Source organism: Oncorhynchus mykiss, chromosome 10, assembly GCF_013265735.2.
Source record: "Oncorhynchus mykiss isolate Arlee chromosome 10, USDA_OmykA_1.1, whole genome shotgun sequence".
Taxonomy (NCBI): Eukaryota; Metazoa; Chordata; class Actinopteri; order Salmoniformes; family Salmonidae; genus Oncorhynchus; species Oncorhynchus mykiss.
The window spans coordinates 47202226-47221428 of record NC_048574.1 but is presented as its reverse complement, the minus strand read 5'-3'; the positions used below and the strand labels follow the sequence as shown (position 1 = coordinate 47221428).

The window sequence follows — 19203 nt, the reverse complement described above, 5'->3', positions numbered from 1 at the left end:
AGTATGTCTTGACTTGCCTGGGCTGAGTTCAGGGCATGTCATCGTGGTTTGCCCCAGTGGAATTCCCTGCATTTGCCACAGGACAGGCTGGCAGAACCAGTTCACTGGTAATCTGCTCTGGAGGGGTGCCTCCCCTTCTTTTCAACCAAAACCCTCACGATTACGAAAGGCTCATTGAGGACATTCAAGTTTTTTTTTTCTCGTTTTGTTGCAATCACAATACATACAGAAAACAACATCAGAATAGCAAAGGATATTTACAAGGCAAGTAGGCTGGATAGCTGCCTCTACTGATCGTGTGTGTTTTGTGTGTGTGTGTGTGTGTGTGTGTGTGTGTGTGTGTGTGTGTGTGTGTGCTGCTTTCTTTCCACGAAGAAACATTTCTCAGCCTTAACCCAATGTAACCACATCGTAGTATTCAATGATTTGGTGGCTTTTCTCTGGTCCCCCCCCCCCCCCCCCCCCACAATCTGCTCTACTGCTGTCCATATATGGAACCCATCCATGTCTATTTACCACAGAAACATAAATATGACAAATCTTGGTTTTCCTCATCCTCAGTGTGTTTTGTGTCCCCTGTAGCCAACCGTAAGAATGTGAGCTGGTTGCTGGGCAGGGACGGTGATGTGGCGGTCATGGTGATTGGAGAGGTGGACGAGCTGAAGACCTCTAAACTCATCTGTTCTGGGCCCGTGGAGAGGAAAGCACCACCAAGCCTGCACAATAGCACACGGTACGGACACGTCAGCAATACCAGCAGTGTTAAAAACATTTTTTTTACCTGCAGTTCTGTGGAGTTGTAATAGTGCATATCAAATTGAGTAGGAGGTTGGTTTTGGGGGTTTGCCATTTTCTATCATCCCTGTTTTGATTATCCTGTCTGGTCCGTCTGTAGCCACCAGACAACCCCCCCGAAGAGCAACCTGGTAAACAGACCCGTCTCAGAATCTGTCAGAACTGGGAGAGAGAGCCTGCTTCCCAAAACACAGCCAGGGATACAGCTCAATTTAAAGGTGAGTGTGTGTGTGTGTGTGTGTGCGTGTGTGTGTGAGAGAGACCTTCCTGTTGCTGTCATTAATCTCGGACACAGCTGAGGGCCAGTGAGACGAGGGAGAGTCATTGCTCAGCAGCCAAATAAATCACCCCTTCTATCTCTCCCTCTCCTGACTGTTCCCTTACTCCATCCCTCCCTCTTCTACTCCCCATTGTTACCTCCAACACTCCGCAGAACTCCTCTCTCCCTTGCTCTTCTCTTTCCAGCTCAACCACATCCTATCCATCCCTCTCTTCCCTCCCTTCCCTCCCTACATCTTGTCTTCCACTTTGTTTTGTACAGTTCCTGTCAACCCTCTCCTCCCTATTGCATTTGTGTTTCCCGCTGGCTGGGAGTTAGTGGAGGCTGGTGAGGGGAGGACGGCTCATAATAACGGCTGGAACGGGGCAAATGGAATGGCATCACACACCTGGAAACCATGTGTTTGATGTATTTAATACTATTGCGCTCCAGCCATTACCACGAGCCCGTCCTCCCCAATTCAGGTGCCACCAACCTCCTGTGCTGTCCCTAGTGTGTGCATGTGCCACCCCTGTGTGTTTGTGTAAATCTATATGTAAATTAAGTATTTTAATTGTGTAGGAGGGAAGTGATTGGGGGGGGGGGGGGGGGGGTTATTATGTGTTATAGTAAACCCTGCATATTTGGTTTGATCCTAGATATTTGAACCGAACCATGAAATTGAGAAGCGTGCCTGTGTCACATGTATATTGTGTGTGTGTATGTGTGGTAGGGGAGGTTACCTCCGTTTTCACGCCATCTTAAAAAGAGGGAGAAGATTTTCAGCGTTGTCATGGCAACCTGTTTGCACATAGCGAGCGCAGGCCCGGGCGGACACTCCATCTTGGCTGTAGAGCATACCAGTGCCCATCCCAGGCACCCACGGGCTGGTACCGCAAACAGAACGTTGGAAATGTTTGGAGAATGGTCCCGGATAAGCACAAAGAAATGAATCTAAATGTATAGGCCTTGTGCAGGCCTACAGTGTGCTTACACTATATACATCTGTTGCACGCCCATAGCAGGTCCCCGTCCGAGAAAGTCAAGTGCGTTTTAAATCGGTCATACCAACTGACCTGTTTCCTGCTTTTTCAACAGGAGAACACTGAGGAAGTGAGGACATTGCCCCCTCTACAGGTATTGTTATGTACTGCACATATCACTGCTTTGTTCGTCAGCTCAGAAGCTATGAGCTGCCCAGTAGTAAGGCCTGTGTTTGTGTGTTCAACCCACAGGTGTCAGTGGGTGAGCAGCAGCCCCCTGCAGCACTGGACAAAGTAAGCATCACATAAACACGTTTGTGAGTTTGGCTTCCGTAAATCAGAGTTGGTCCATTATGCACATTGAGGACATTTTGTTTATGCTTTGATAAAGGTAGGTATGCAGCGACGTTAAAGATAAACCAGTGTGTTAATAGTAGTTTGATTCAGTAGTTTGACGCCGTATTAATATTATTTTTGAATCAAACGACTACTATTAATACACCTGTTCTGTTGGTAGTAATTTTTTAAATGCTACGTTCATTTACCACAGAGTTTAGGTGTGTATAACGCTGTGCACGGTTGTAGAGTAAGAGGTTGGGTTATTCCCTGGGTTGTGGAGGGCGAGCCATTTGATCGTCACTTCCCTGAACAGCGACGATGATGATGTCATCAGTGTCATGTAAACAAAGAGGGGAAAGCACGGCCTTAATCTCCTAGTATTCCTGGCTGGGTATGGGGTTGAGAACACATGTGTCATTGTCTCAGCGGTGCTAGTAGTGGCAGGTTTCAGCACGAATAGCCATGACACAGACATGGATGGTTCGAATTTCAAAACACTTGCTCAAATATCCTGGCTAAGTGTGGTTTGCATTTCACTAATCCACCCTTCGGCTCTCCTTAAATATGGCTTGAACACGTCTGACTCTTCTGGACACCCACACCCCTTCTCTCTCACTCTCACTCTCACTCACTCACTCACTCACTCACTCACTCACTCACTCACTCACTCACTCACTCTTTCCCTCGTTCCAGGGTGTGGAGGTTAGGCCAGCTGTCCCTTCACTCTCAGCCTCTCTCCAGATCCTCTTTCTCCCAGCTCTCTCTGTCTCTCTCTCTGTTCCAGCTGCTCCTGGTCTGGCCGCCTCACCCCTCATACGTCTCTCTCTGTCTCTCTGGGGGAGCAGCTGAACTGTAGCAGCCCTCCAGGATGTATGTCATTGCTCTCTACCACATGCTGCAATGGGACTGGGTTGGGGTGGGGTGGAATGAAGGGTGTTTCTGAGTGATTGTTTCGTTTTGTGTTCTTTTTGTTTGTGTGTGCGTGTGTGTGCGCACATGCAGGCTGTATCACAACCGGCCGTGATTGGGAGTCCCATAGGGCGGCGCACAATTGGCCCAGCGCCGTCCGGGTTTGGCCGGTGTCGGCCGTCGTTGTAAATCAGAATTTGTTCTTAAATTACTTGCCTAGTTAAATAAAGGTAAAATAAATGTGTGTGTGTACGAGGAGCGAAAATCGCTGGAGCTTGGTTTCTGGTCTCCTCTGCAGCAGATGGTTGATCAGGGTATTAAAACGCCAGAGACAGGGGAGGGTTTCAGTCACAGATGGATGGGATTGTCTCCTGAGGTTTGCGCAGGGGAGATCTCTTTCCATCTCGTCTCCTACTGCACGCAGCCAAGCCGAACCGCAGGAGAAAACTCTATCACTCCGTTCATGCATCCTTACACAAGACTCCTCCCAAACACACCGCTGCACGTGTCTGCCAACCCATGTCAAAGTCCTAATGCACAGCCCCACCCTATTGTTAAATATGAGAGGTATGAGAGTTAAAACATAGATTTAGTTGTTATGTAGAATTAAGGTTGTTAAATGGAACTGTACTACCATCCAAATGGCTATGATCTCCGGCAATGGTATTTGGAGCTGATAGTTGTTTGTGGGGGGGGGGGACTGATTTGGTGTCACACTTCTTCTCCATCCCTAGCAAACACACCTGATTTTTAAACTAATTGCATTCTAAACTGAAGATCATGATTATTTGATTTATTAGAGTCAGGTGTGTTAGCCGGGACTGGGGCAAAACTGTGACACCAATCAGGACCTCGAGGACTGTCGTTGCCCAGGCCTGCTTAGCTCATGGTGTCTGCACCCCATGTTTCATTTTATTTTGGGGGATACTTACTGTGTATGGAAGCATGCCATCAAACCTCTCAGTAACCTGAAGGCATTGGATTCAGGTAGAACGGTTGCCGAATATGCAAATAAAATGGTATGAATGAATCGGACACTGACTGTTCTTTCCTGTTTCCCCAGCAAGCTGAGTTGAAGCAGGATTTAGAGGTCGATGCTCCAGAGGAGAAGCCAGTCCTCTCTTCCTGCAGACCTCACTCAAGAGCTGGCACTGCCAACCCGAGGCTAGATACCGCGCTGTCCCCTGTCCCCAAGAACTTCACCATCACACCATCCCCTGTCCTCAGCTCCACACCATCCCCTGTCCCTACCGTCACACCGTCCCCTCTCCCCAGCACCGTAACAGTGTCTCCGGTCCCCGGCATTGTCACACCGTCTCCTGTCCCCCGCAGAAATGCCATCCGAGACGCTCTAGAGAAGAGCACTGCCAAAGCGCGCGCTTCAGAGAAGACCATCACGCCCTCTCAAGTCCCTAGCTCTGTCAAAACGTCCCCTGTTCCCAGTGTGACACCGTCCCCTGTCCCCAGCTCCACTCCGTCCCCTGTCCCCAGTGTCTCACCGTCCCCTGTCCCAAGCTCCACTCCGTCCCCTGTCCCTAGCATCTATTCACCGTCCCCTTTCCACAGGACCATCGCTCCGTCCCCTGTGGCTAGCAGCACGGCCATAAGAGACGCTCTAGAGAAGAGCACCACCAAACCACACGGTCCGGAGAAGACGACCGTCGTCCCGCTGTCCGTCACAACCAGACTCCACCCCGAGGAGCCGGCTGAGCCCCACCCCCAGGAGACCCCCATCAGCCGAGGTAAGAGAGTAGAGCAGCATGAGAGATTGGGTTCCCTCCATAGAGATGTATAGTTTTAGCATGGACATTGCCATTAAGGGATTCTACCATTTTAAAGTAGTCAAATGGGTGGGGATTTCTATGGGTTGAGAGCAATCAGCCATTGACCAGAGCATTGTCTTCTTCAAATTGGGTTATACGGTTTGTAAATGGCTTTAAGCTATATTATAGTGGCCACAATAAATGAATGACACACAATATTTTGGTTCAGGACTCCAGCAGTGCAGGTGGCGGTAAATTACCAATATTAGCTTTATACATTTTTCAAACACCGAAGAAGAAGAACATTTTATACAGCACCAATGGCACAGATACAGCATTCTAACACTGAGCTAGGGTCAAAGTTGAATGTATTGAGATTGTTGTGAATGGTGGGAGTAACAGATTCGGGCCTGGAAGCATGTAGACACCAGGACACATTTTTATTGAACTCTTTTGGTAATGAAGTTGTATCCCCCTCCCCTCCCACCCTCCAAAAAAAAGACAGCACCCACGTGGCAGGGAAGAGAATTGCCTATGTGTATGTGACAAATATGGTCTGACATCGAAACCCTTTTACCTGGTGTGTGTTCATAATGGGCAGTTACACCATGGTTCTGCAGTAGGCCCCTACAGTGTTGGTTAGGCTTGATGATGGGGATTTATTTGCCCAGCGTCCTAGCCAAATGCTGCCTCAGCCCACTGGAATCTGTATAAACTGGCAGACTAAAAGCAGGCCAGTGCCTCCGCCTTTTGGGAGGGGGGGGGGGGGGGGGGGTAGCAGTGTCATGGTCCCACACCTCCTCTGCCTCTCTATTGGCTACTCGCTCTCTTACTATGTGTGTTTGTCTAATGTTTTCCACAGTCCCTCTTAACGAACATTACTTTTATCAGTGTATGAAGATGGATGTCTCTTGTATCTCTGAGCCTCACATATAGTGAGTTATTGGCTTTGCCCTTGTAGTTGATTGCTTTATGGCAGCGTCTCTGTGTCTTGTTGCAATTTTTATTTTGTATTTTTTTTGGTCTCCCCTATTCCGTAGAATTCCTCAGTATCTTAGCTTGTCTAGCTTTCCCTGACTGTGTAATATTAGGAGTGAGTTTACTATCAGCCTAATTAGCAATGTTTGGACAGCGTTCCTCTGGGTGATCAGGATAGGCTGTTGGTTTTGATCAGCGGCCCACATCCCAGCTCGACAGACAAGTGACCCAGTTCACAAACCAGACACCGGCTGAGAGGGAGCTAGACCAGCACCACCCAGTGGACCACTGATCACACTGCAGCCAGTCCTCTAACAGAGTCAGCCGGAACAAAACTGTCTGCCGTCTACCGTCTCCCCCTGCTGGATGTGTGCTAACCTTACAATGAGGTGAAGAACTGTGTTTCTTTGTCCTGGCTGTGGAACCTGTAATTCAACCAGAACATATTCATGGGTTGCATGTTTCTTCACAATATTGAGACATTTCAAGTGAAGATGGCGAAGTCGTATGTCATTTGAATGGGTTACTTATTTTCAGATGTTTAAAAAAAATCTATACATATTTTTTGTATACATGTCCGATCTATCTATCTCTGTCTGTGTGTGTGTGTGTGTGTGTGTGTGTGTGTGTGTGTGTGTGTGTGTGTGTGTGGGGGTCAAATCACATTTTATTGGTCACATGGATAGCAGATGTTATTGGGAGTGTAACGAAATGCTTATGCTTCTCGATCCGACAGTGTAGCAGTATCGAACAGGTTATATCTAACAATTCCCCGACAAAAACCTAATACACACAATCTAGTGAAGGAATGGGATGAGAATATATAAAATATATGGATGAGCAGTGACAGAGCGGCTAAGATGCAATAGATCGTGAAGGAAACAGTATACAGTTTATACATGTGAGATATGTAAACATTATTAAAGTGACTAGTGTTCCATTTATTAAAGTGGCCAATGATATCAAGTCTGTAGGTAGGCAGCCGCCTCTCTGTGCTAGTGATGGCTGTTTAACAATCTGATGGCCTTGAGATAGAAGCGTTTTTTCAGTCTCTCTGTCCCAGCTTTGATGCACCTGTTGTACTGACCTCGCCTTCTGGATGATAGCGGGGTGAACAGGCAGTGGCTTGGGTAGTTATTGTCCTTGACGATCTTTTTTGCCTTCCTGTGACTTTTTTTTTTTTTTAACCAGGCAAGTCAGTTAAGAACAAATTCTTATTTTCAATGACGGCCTAGGAACAGTGGGTTAACTGCCTGTTCAGGGGCAGAACGACAGATTTGTACCTTGTCAGCTCGGGGATTTGAACTTGCAACCTTCCGGTTACTAGCCCAATGCTCTAACCACTAGGCTACCCTGCCGCCCCGACTTTGAGTGTTGTAGGTGTCCTGGAGGGCAAGTAGTTTGCCCCCGGTGATGCGCTGTGCAGAACCCACCACCCTTTGGGGAGCCCTGCGGTCGAGGACGGTGCAGTTGCCGTACCAGACAGTGATACAGCCCCACAGGATGCTCTCAATTGTGCACCTGTAAAAGTTAGTGAGGGTTTTCAGTGTTGAAGAGGTGCTGTTGCTCCTTTTTCACCACACTGTCTGTGCGCGTGGACGACTTCAGTTTGTCGGTGAAATATACACTGAGGAACTTAAAACTTTCCACCTTCTCCACTGCTGTCCCGTCGATGTGGATAGGGGGGTGCGCCCGATCATCTCTTTTGTTTTGCTGACATTGAGAGTGAGAGGTTATTTTCCTGACACCACACTCCGAAGGCCCTCACCTATTCCCTGTAGGCTGTCTCGTCGTTGTTGGTAATCAAGCCTACCACTGTAGTGTCATCTGCAAACTTGATGATTGAGTTGGAGGCGTGCATGGCCACGCAATCGTGGGTGAACAGGGAGTACAGGTGAGGGCTGAGAACGCACCCCTGTGGGGCCCCAGTGTTGAGGATCAGCGGGGTGGAAATGTGTTTTCCTACCTTCACAACCTGGGGGCGGCCCGTCAGGAAGTCCAGGACCCAGTTACACAGGGCGGGGGCTCAAGCTTAATGACGAGTTTGGAGGGTACAAGGGTGTTTAATGCTGAAATTATAGGGCAGTGTGCAGTGTGATGGTCATTGCGTCGTCTGTGGACCTATTGGGGCTGTAAGCAAATTGCAGTGGGTCTTGGGTGTCAGGTAGGGTGGAGGTGATATGATCCTTGACTTGTCTCTCAAAGCACTTCATGATGACAGAAGTGAGTGCTACAGGGTGATAGTCATTTAGTTCAGTTACCTTAGCTTTCTTGGGAACAGGAACAATGGTGGCCATCTTGAAGCATGTGGGGACAGCAGACTGGTAAAGGGATTGATTATGTCCGTAAAACACAGCAACCAGCCCGTCTGCGCATGCTCCGAGGACACAGCTAGGGATGCCGTCTGGGCCGGCAGCCTTGCGAGGGTTAACACGTTTAAATGTTTTACTCACGTCGGCCACGGAGAAGGAGAGCCCACAGTCTTTGGTAGCGGACTGTGTTGGTGGCACTGTATTGTCCTCAAAGCATGCTTGTTTGATTGCCTAACGGACTAAATAACTACACTGTTTGTATTCGGCCATGTTTCCAGTCGCCTTGCCGTGGATTAAATGCGATGGTACATGCTTTCAGTTTTGCTTGAATGCTGCCATCAATCCATGGTTTCTGGTTAGGGAAGGTTTTAATAGTCACAGTTGGTACAACATCTCCTATACACTTCCTTATAAACTCGCTCACTGAGTCAGCGTATACGTCAATGTTATTGTCTGAAGCTATCCCAGACCACGTGATCGAAGCAATCTTGAAGCGTGGAATCCGATTGGTCAGACCAGAGTTGGATAGACCTAAGAACGGGCGCTTCCTGTTTTAGTTCCTGCCTATAGGAGGGGAGCAACAAAATGGAGCCATGGTCAGATTTGCCAAAAGGAGGGCGGGGGAGGGCCTTGTATGCATTCCGGAAGTTAGAGTAGCAATGGTCGAGCATTACTCGCTCGTGTACTGCAATCGATATGCTGATAGAATTTAGCTAGCCTTGTTCTCAGATTAGCTTTGTTACAATCCCCAGCTACAATAAATGCTGCCTCAGGATATATGGTTTCCGATTTATGTAAAGTCCAGTGAAGTTCCTTGATGGCTGTCTTGGTAGCCACTTGCGGGGGGATATACACGGCTGCGACGATAACCAAGGAGAGTTCTCCTGGGAGATAATACGGTCGGCATTTGATTGTGAGGAATTCTAGGTCAGGTGAATAAAACAATTTGAGTTCTTGTATGTTGTTACAATTACACAATGGGTCGTTAATCTTGAAACGTACACCCCTGCCCTTCTTCTTACCAAAGAGATGTTTGTTCCTGTCAGTGCGATGTACTGAATCCCGTTGGCTGTACGGACTCCGACGGGATGTGTCCAGCTAGCTATGTCTCTGTGAAACAGAGTATGCTACAATCCCGGATATCTCTTTGGAAAGCAAATCTTACCTTAATTTCGTTGACTTTGTTAACTAGGGACCGGACATTAGCGAGGTAATATACTTGGAAGCGGCGGGTGTTGTGCACGCATCCGAAGCCTCACTAGAAGACCGCTCCAGCACCCTCTCCTCCGACGGTGTTGTTTTGGGTCAGCCTCTGGAATCAGTTCAAATGCCCTGGGAGGTGCAGACAAAGGATCCGCTTTGGGAAAGTCGTATTCCTGGTCGTAGTGCTGGTTGTGCTGGTAAGTTGACGTCTCTCTGATATCCAATAGTTCTTCCCGGCTGTATGTAATAACACTTAAGGCTTTCTGGGCTAACAATGTAAGAAATAATATTTTAAAAAACAAAATACTGCACAGTTTCCTAAGGACTAGAAGCGAAGCTGCCATCTCGATCGGCGCCATCTTTTTAGTGTGTGTATGGGTACCGTTCAAAAGTTTGGGGTCCCTTAGAAATGCCCTTGTTTTTGAAAGAAAAGCACATTTGTTGTCATATATATATATATATAGTGCCTTGCAAAAGTATTCGGCCCCCTTGAACTTTGCGACCTTTTGCCACATTTCAGGCTTCAAACATAAAGATATAAAACTGTATTTTTTTGTGAAGAATCAACAACAAGTGGGACACAATCATGAAGTGTAACGACATTTATTGGATATTTCAAACTTTTTTAACAAATCAAAAACTGAAAAATTGGGCGTGCAAAATTATTCAGCCCCTTTACTTTCAGTGCAGCAAACTCTCTCCAGAAGTTCAGTGAGGATCTCTGAATGATCCAATGTTGACCTAAATTACTAATGATGATAAATATAATCCACCCGTGTGTAATCAAGTCTCCGTATAAATGCACCTGCACTGTGATAGTCTCAGAGGTCCGTTAAAAGCGCAGAGAGCATCATGAAGAACAAGGAACACACCAGGCAGGTCCGAGATACTGTTGTGAAGAAGTTTAAAGCCGGATTTGGATACAAAAAGATTTCCCAAGCTTTAAACATCCCAAGGAGCACTGTGCAAGCGATAATATTGAAATGGAAGGAGTATCAGACCACTGCAAATCTACCAAGACCTGGCCGTCCCTCTAAACTTTCAGCTCATACAAGGAGAAGACTGATCAGAGATGCAGCCAAGAGGCCCATGATCACTCTGGATGAACTGCAGAGATCTACAGCTGAGGTGGGAGACTCTGTCCATAGGACAACAATCAGTCGTATATTGCACAAATCTGGCCTTTATGGAAGAGTGGCAAGAAGAAAGCCATTTCTTAAAGATATCCATAAAAAGTGTTGTTTAAAGTTTGCCACAAGCCACCTGGGAGACACACCAAACATGTGGAAGAAGGTGCTCTGGTCAGATGAAACCAAAATTGAACTTTTTGGCAACAATGCAAGACGTAATGTTTGGCATAAAAGCAACACAGCTCATCACCCTGAACACACCATCCCCACTGTCAAACATGGTGGTGGCAGCATCATGGTTTGGGCCTGCTTTTCTTCAGCAGGGACAGGGAAGATGGTTAAAATTGATGGGAAGATGGATGGAGCCAAATACAGGACCATTCTGGAAGAAAACCTGATGGAGTCTGCAAAAGACCTGAGACTGGGACGGAGATTTGTCTTCCAACAAGACAATGATCCAAAACATAAAGCAAAATCTACAATGGAATGGTTCAAAAATAAACATATCCAATAGTGAAGACATCGAAACTATGAAATAACACACATGGAATCATGTAGTAACCAAAACAGTGTTAAGAGACCGCCATGCTTGAGTGTGAACGTGTTGTTTTTGTAGGTACCCATATTTTATGTATGGGAAAGTCTATTGGTGTTTACACACAGTTTGAGGGAGTTTGTTCATGTTTATGACTACCTCTGACAGGTTTTATTTGGGGGTTTAATATGTTTGTGTGAGTATATAAGATATGAGTGTGTTAATGTGTATATTGACCTATGTCCATGAATGTTGGTGTGCGTGCACCCCAAGGGTGGTGGGGTTGGGGTAGAGAGTAGGTGATAGTGTGCGTGTGAGTATGTGTGCATGCGAGTGTATCAGTCTCCTGCAGCTGCTGGCTCGCTCTGTGTGTGTGTGTGTGTGTGTGTGTGTGCCTCGCTCTCTCCCTCGGCTTGCCTTTCCTCTCCTCACCTTCAGAGAGAAGGACACACATTCCAGCGCTGCTTCCCGACTCTGGCCCGGGGCGACGCTCGGCCGGAGCTGATAAGTGACAGGGCCCCCAGCCTCCACACAGCGCCGTGCCGGCCCCCCGCCCCCTCCTCCTCCCCCTCCCAACCCTGACCCTCCCGCGGCCTGGCTCACTGCACAGACGTGCCTCTCCGGAATTCTGCCCTCTGCCCCACTTCTGCCCCCCCTTCCTCCCCCTCCTCCCTCTGTGCCAGAGAGGAGGGGGTAATTTAAAGAGCTAGACTTGCTTTTATTTTGGTGCTGGTGGGTGACACTCTCCCCCACTGCATGTATGGACTGGGACTGGGACTGGGATTGGGGCTGGGACTGGGGCTGGGACTGGGACTGGGCCGAGGTGTGAAGAGCGGGAGCCGCCTCAAAGGTCCGTCTGAAGACACAGACAGACAGCCAGTGTATCATATTGACCAGTGACTTGGAGCAGAAGGAAATTCATGTAACTGTGATCAGGTGTTGCCAAGGTTTCCTACAAACGGCTGCACAGTTAGGTAACCCGCGGAGCAGACTGCTTTTTTTCTCCCCCGCTCCATTTGTGTTGACAGAGCTGCGAGTCTATCGGCTTGATGTTTGGCTTTTTGGTTTCTGGTGGAACGTTCTGCGTGGGTTTGGGCCGTTCTTTGCCAAGACAGGTTAGGTTGGCGTCTAGTTTCTAGAGGTATCATCTTCCTCACATGGATGTTTTCTCAGAGGGATAAAAAAATATATATATACATTTTAAGAAAAAGCAACAATTCTTCTTACTATTCCCTCACCGTACCCACGTGTAATGGTTAGGAATACGTTGCACGCTTGCGTTCTCATACGCATGCACGTGCAGGCACACACATACTCCTTGTGTTTAGCATTCCTATCAGAACCAACACCGAAACCCAAGCACCGAAAAGCCTCCGACCGCGCGTGCTTGTGCCTGTGTGACTCTGTGCGACTCTGTGCTTGTGTGTATGCGTGCCTGCATGCGTGTCCAACCTCGATCGCTGGAGCCTATCCAGGGTTTCCGTGGTGACCACACAACACAGCGAGACAATCAGAGGCAGGCCCACGCAGTGCGGGCGAGAGGACATTAACACAGGAACCGCGGGTCAGGCGGCAGAGGAAGGGAGGGGGGAGAGGAAGGTGGCGGGAGGGGGACAGAGGCAGGGAGGGGAAAAAGGGAGAGGATGGTGGAGGCAGGGGGGCCGAGCTACAGGGAAAGGGGGGAGGGAGAGAGGGAGAAAAACAACAAAAGAAAAGTAAAACCTTTAAAGATAGTTTGGGCCTGTCTCTTTCATGCCTCACCGCTATCAAGGGTTTGCTTTAAAGCTTCTTTGGCCACAGAACTGACTGCCTCTCCTGGGCTGCACACACACCCGCTACGCACACCCTCTATACTAAACACAGGACCTCGGTGTCTGAATCGAATGTGATGCGGTTAGTCAGAGATGGGTGCATGCGTGACTGAGTCTGTGAGCAGGAGGGTGTGTGTATTTGTGCGTGTGTGTGTGAGTATAGTTGGTATCAGAAGTGTTCACTCCCCTTGGATTTTTTCTCTCTCACATTTTGCTGCGTTACAAAGTGGGATTGAAATGGTTTGCATTTTTATCACTGATCTACACAAAATACTCCATAATGGGAAGAATGATACACGTTTTCCAAATGAATAAAAAATGAAATAAGTCAAATATGGTCATTGCATACAGTAAGTATTCACCCCTTTTGTTTAGGCAAGCCTAAATCAGTTCAGGAGTTAAATTTGACTTATCAAATCACATGAGTTATATGAACTCACTGTGTGTGAAATAATAGGGGTTGACATAATTTCTTTGACTACCTCTTCCTCTGTCCCCCATACATACAACATATGTAAGGTCCCTCAGTCAAGTATTGACGTTTAAGCACAGATTTAACTAGAAGGACCAGGGTGCTTTTTAAAAGCCTTGTAAAAGAAGGGCTGTTATTGGTAGCAATACCAAATCAGATTTTGAATATATCTTTTAGCATGGTTAATAACGATGCTGTGGATGATGTACAGTTGTGGCCAAAGGTTTTGAGAATGACACGGATATTCATTTCCACAAAGTTTGCTGCTTCAGTGTCTTTAGATATTTTTGTCAGATGTTACTATGGAATACTGAAGTATAATTACAAGCATTTCATAAGTGTCTAAGGCTTTTGTTGACAATTACATGAAGTTGATGCAAAGAGTCAATATTTGCAGTGTTGACCCTTCTTTTTCAAGACCATTGCAATCCGCCCTGACATGCTGTCAATTAACTTCTGGGCCACATCCTGACTGATGGCAGCTCATTCTTGCATAATCAATGCTTGGAGTTTGTCAGAATTTGTTGGGTTTTGTTTGTCCACCCGCCTCTTGAGGATTTGACCACAAGTTCTCAATGGGATTAAGGTCTGGGGAGTTTCCTGGCCATGGACCCAAAATATCGATGTTTTGTTCCACGAGCCACTTAGTTATCACTTTTGCCTTATGGCAAGGCGCTCCATCATGCTGGAAAAGGCATTGTTCATCACCAAACTGTTCCTGGATGGTTGGGAGAAGTTGCTCTCGGAGGATGTGTTGGTACCATTCTTTATTCATGGCTGTGTTCTTATGCAAAATTGTGAGTGAGCCCACTCCCTTGAATGAGAAACAACCCCACACATGAATGGCCTCAGGATGCTTTACTGTTGGCATGACACAGGACGGATGGTAGCTCTCCCATTGTCTTCTCCGGACAAACTTTTTTCCGAATGCCCCAAACAATCGGAAAGGGGATTCATCAGAGAAAATGACTTTACCCCAGTCCTCAGCATTCCAATCCCTGTCTGAACTGTGCATATTCTTTTGCATATTACATATTCTTTTGCAGAATATCAGTCTGTCCCTGATGTTTTTCCTGGAGAGAAGTGACTTCTTTGCTGCCCTTCTTGACACCAGGCCATCCTCCAAAATTCTTCACCTCACTGTGCGTGCAGATGCACTCACACCTGCCTTCTGCCATTTCTGAGCAAGCTCTTTACTGGTGGTGCCCCGATCCTGCAGCTGAATCAACTTTAGGAGACGGTTCTGGCGCTTGCTGGACTTTCTTGGGCGCCCTGAAGCCTTCTTCACAACAGTTAAACCACTCTCCTTGAAGTTCTTTATGATCCGATAAATGGTTGATTTAGGTGCAATCTTACTGGCAGCAATATCCTTGCCTGTGAAGCCCTTTTTGTGCAAAGCAATGATGACTGCATGTTTCTCCTTGCAGGTAACCATGGTTGACAGGGGAAGAACAAGGATTCCAAGCACCACCCTCCTCCTTTTTGAAGCTTCCAGTCTGTTATTTGAACTCGATCAGCATGACAGAGTGATCTCCAGCCTTGTCCTCGTCAACACTCACACCTGTGTTAACGAGAGAATCACTGACATGATGTCAGCTGGTCGTTTTGTGGCAGGGCTGAAATGCAGTGGAAATGTTTTGGGGGCGATTCAGTTCATTTGCATGGCAAAGAGGGACTTTGCAATTAATTGCAATTCATCTGATCACTCTTCATAACATTCTGGAGTACATGCAAATTGCCATCATACAAACTGAGGCAGCAGACTTTGTGAAAATTAATATTTGTGTCATTCTCAAAACTTTTTGCCACGACTGTGTTAAACCACCCAGACACAACAAAGATAAAGTTGTCCTTCTGAACTGAGCTGCAGGACAGGAAGGAAACCGCTCAAGAATGTCACCATGAGGCCATTAGTTGGCTGTAATAAGAGAACTGAAGATGCATCAACATTGTAGTGACCCACAATAATTACCTAAATGACAGAGTGAAAAGAATAATAACAAATATACAGAATACAAATATTCCAAACATGCATCCTGTATGCAAAAAGGCACTAAAGTAATTCAGTAAAAAAGAAAGACAGTAGAATACACTTTTTGGCCTAAGTGCAAAGCCTTATGTTTGGGGCAAATCCAACAACAACACATGACTGAATGAATGCCTCCTTATTTTCAAGCATGGTGGTGGCTGCATCATGTTATAAGTATGCTTGACTGCGGCAAAGACGGGAGTATTTCAGGATAAAAAAGAAACGGGTTGGAGCTAAGCACAGGCATAATCCTAGCGGAAAACCTGGTTCAGTCTGCTTTCCATCAGACACTGGGAGATTAATTCACCTTTCAGCAGGACAATAGCCTACAACACAAGGCCAATTTGCTTACCATTTAAGATAGTGAAAGTTCCTGAGTGGCCAAGTGACCGTTTTGACTTAATTGTCCTTGAAAATCTATGGCAGGACTTGAAAATTGCTGTCTTGCCATGATCCTCAACACCTTGAAAGAACTTGGCGTGCAAAGCTCTTAAACTAACCCAAGAAGACTCACAGCTGTAATCACTGCCAAAGGTGTTTCCGACATGTATCGACTCGGGGTACTTATCTAATCAAACTATATTAGTGTTTAATTAATCATGAATAAAAAAAAATCTTCCACTTTCTTATTACAGAGTATTTTGTGTAGGTCGTTGAGAGAAAATGACCATTAAATCAATTTTAATCCCACTTTAAGATGATAAGTTAAGATCCAAGGTTATGTGTGTTTTTTAAGTGTGTGTGTGTGTGTGTGTGCTCACACATCTGTGTCCCCCCCCCTGGGGACCGCGCTTAAAAATACTCGGCTCCTCAAGCCTTCTGGTGTCTGAACAGCGTCTGTCTGCTCTCCGCCTCTGTCCCCGTGGCCCTCCTCCGCTCCCGTCCCTCAATTATACCCCCTCCCAAACGTCGTGCCTCTCTGTCTCACACGCACACCAACTACACCCAGCTGTGTCCCTGCTCCTCTTCATATGAAGATGACCTCCAGTCTGGCCTACTACAGCCCAGGACGGAAGAGTCCGGGAGGGTAGAGGAAGAAGGCTAGGGCGAGCAGGAGAAAGGGGGGAAAAATCAGGGAGAAAAATCAGGATCAGGGAGAATGTTCCGTGATGCCGGTAGGCTCACAGACCTCTTTTTTAAATTATTTTTAATTAGCATTCCCAGTTACGGGGACGTGCGACAACCGACCAAGACATCGTAACCAATGTGAGCTTCAACTCCGTTCGCTGATGCAAGGCACCTCTAACCATTCATCTAATGTCTGCCTCTGTCTCTCTCCCAGATATCCGCGTGATGGCAGCCTATCGCAGGGCCATGTCTGAGGATGTGATGTCAGAGGGGGTCGGAGACACCTGTTCACGGAGTGGTCGGGTGGCTCAGCTGATGAAGAACTTCTGTGTGAAGAGCCCCACGCCCCCTGCACAGATCCCTCCTCCCCGCGGGAGCAAACCCCCCATCCCCACCAAACCCAACCACCTGCACCTGGTTGCCAGCCCCTCACTCAGGTAATCCACAGGGCCACCCGCTGTCCCCCACCACACCCCACCCAGGCCCCACTGAACACTGCTGGGCACCCAGCCTGGGTGTCTCAGCAACTGGGGACAAGGACGCAAGGCGGCAGGCCCCAAGGCTCTCAGGAACACAGCCAAACCTTTTGATTCCATTGCTCTTACTCTAAAAGCAAAGCAATGAGAATAGAGCTTTTGCCATTTTTACCTGTGCCATGTTTTAATAGTTAGTTTTATTTAGTATTTTAAATTGTACAGTACTGTAAATTCTCTCTGTGGGGAAAGGTGAACCAAAAGTGTTGATTGTAGAACAGCGTCTTCCTTTGTTTCCTGCTTTTGCCTTTTTTAATATTCAATGTATTATTGACCGTATCATACCATGTATTCTTCACCTGTCGATATACTTTTTAAAATTTTATTTTAAAAAATCTTGTCATGTACAAATACCACTCTATTGTTACATTTGGCGCACAGTACGGTCACAAAGCTTTGTGCAATGTTATCAAGGTCATAAACCGGTTCTTGCGATTGCAACAAATCACGGCAAATGTCAACTTGAATGACGCAGTACATTTGCTTTCGTGGTTGAGAGCTGTTCCGTGTGCTGACAAATGACAGAGCCACATTGATCATACCCGCCTGTCATGACCAAGGAGATGGGTAAGAGTACAGTATGGCTGGACGGATGAAGCCGGATGAGTGAGGGGAGGGGGTTCCTCCTTCGTCTACGGCGCTCCTCACCGGGAGTAGCACAGTCGGCTTGTATACTGTCACATCTCCCCCGACTGCCACCTGGCCCGAACAAGCACCTTGCGCTATCTACCTGAGATTGACCAATGACAGTGCCAAACGCCTCTGCTCTGTGTCCCAGTGGACCGAACACTGGCAAGCCACACGGTCGCTGCCAAATAATACTTGTTAGCTGTGGTTAACCCGTCTGTTATTTTTCTCAATCTCATTTTTGATTGGTTGCACTTTGGTTTTTTTGTTTTTTGAAAAACTTTTTTACTATGTTAATTCGGAGAGCGAGAGTGATGATCTCTGTGTCTGTGTGTATCGATTGTGTGTTGTCCCACACAAGGTGTGTGTTGATCTATGTGTGTGATGTCAGGCCTGTGTGGCGCAACCACAGTGGAACAATAAAATCGTTTGACCCCTCCAAGCGCTAGTGATGTGAATTTTCCAAGAGGCAAGGCGGGGTGTGCGTGTGTGTGTGTGTGCGCGTGCCTTCTGCATGATTCTCTCTCTTTATCCACTTTATATACAGGATTTATTTTGCGGCACAGAAATGTACACCCGGTAAACTTTGGTTCCTTTTAGATTCCATGAGTGAAATTCAGAGTGAAAGTGGTGGGGGGGGGGGGGGACTCCCTATAGGATTCCCCTCCCAGATCCCTATTTGGGTAGTTAATATAAAACATCAATTCCCTCATTTAACCTCTCTTGGCTGCCCCCTGCTTGCCAGTCAAAGCAAAGCATTATACCTCTGAGGAGATGCAGTGCCAGCCCGCGTGGAAAAGAGGGAGTGTGTGCGAGAGACGGAGAACGACGGAGAGTTATTTCACTTTTTTTTTGTTTATCCATTTCACTTGCTTTGGCAATGTAAACATATGATTCCCATGCCAATAAAGCCCATTGAATTGAGTGAGTGAAGCAGTTCCTAATACACAGTCTGACAGGCTATGGATACATTTCAGATGACACGACAGAAGCCATTTAGCACCCTGTTGATCATCACTTTCAAGTCAGTTTCCCGAAACCACAATCCTATTTATTTAACATTGTATTCAACAAAGTCACATTCGTGCATGAGTTTAAAAAAAAAAATAGTTGACCACAATTTTACAGGAAACGTAAACAAACAATGGCGTGTAACCTCGGGGTAGTAAACATGCCCTCTTCTGATCCACATGTGTTTGATTAAAGTCATACAGACAGAGTGGAGGTAGTTCTATTGTTTGGGAGGACGAGGAGGAGTGGTGTTGATTTTGACGAGGTGGCAGCGGGAGGGCCCTGTGATGTCACGGAGGGTTTTATTGCAACGCAGTCGGGGGGGGGGGGGTGAGACGCTTTGGAAGTCGACACATCAGCATTGTGGAGGATTTTCACATATCCCACCACACACGCACAGACACACGCTCGCACACCAAAACACACTCGTGCTTACACGGACACTC

At 47.0% G+C, this 19203-nt stretch overlaps 1 protein-coding gene across 4 annotated transcripts in view; it reads left to right on the top strand.

Annotated features, from left to right (window-relative positions):
- The window catches only part of LOC110534118 (nascent polypeptide-associated complex subunit alpha, muscle-specific form), a 31368-nt gene extending 13180 nt beyond the window's left edge, over nt 1–18188 (top strand). For all 4 annotated transcript variants that reach the window (XM_036990524.1, XM_036990526.1, XM_036990525.1 and 1 more), the window contains 6 exons: nt 583–733; nt 896–1013; nt 2153–2191; nt 2290–2331; nt 4349–5027; nt 16801–18188. In XM_036990524.1, coding sequence (XP_036846419.1) covers nt 583–733; nt 896–1013; nt 2153–2191; nt 2290–2331; nt 4349–5027; nt 16801–17027 — 1256 coding nt within the window. In that variant the 3' untranslated portion in view covers nt 17028–18188. The remainder of the gene's footprint in view (nt 1–582; nt 734–895; nt 1014–2152; nt 2192–2289; nt 2332–4348; nt 5028–16800) is intronic.
- The last annotated feature ends 1015 nt before the right edge of the window (nt 18189–19203 follow it).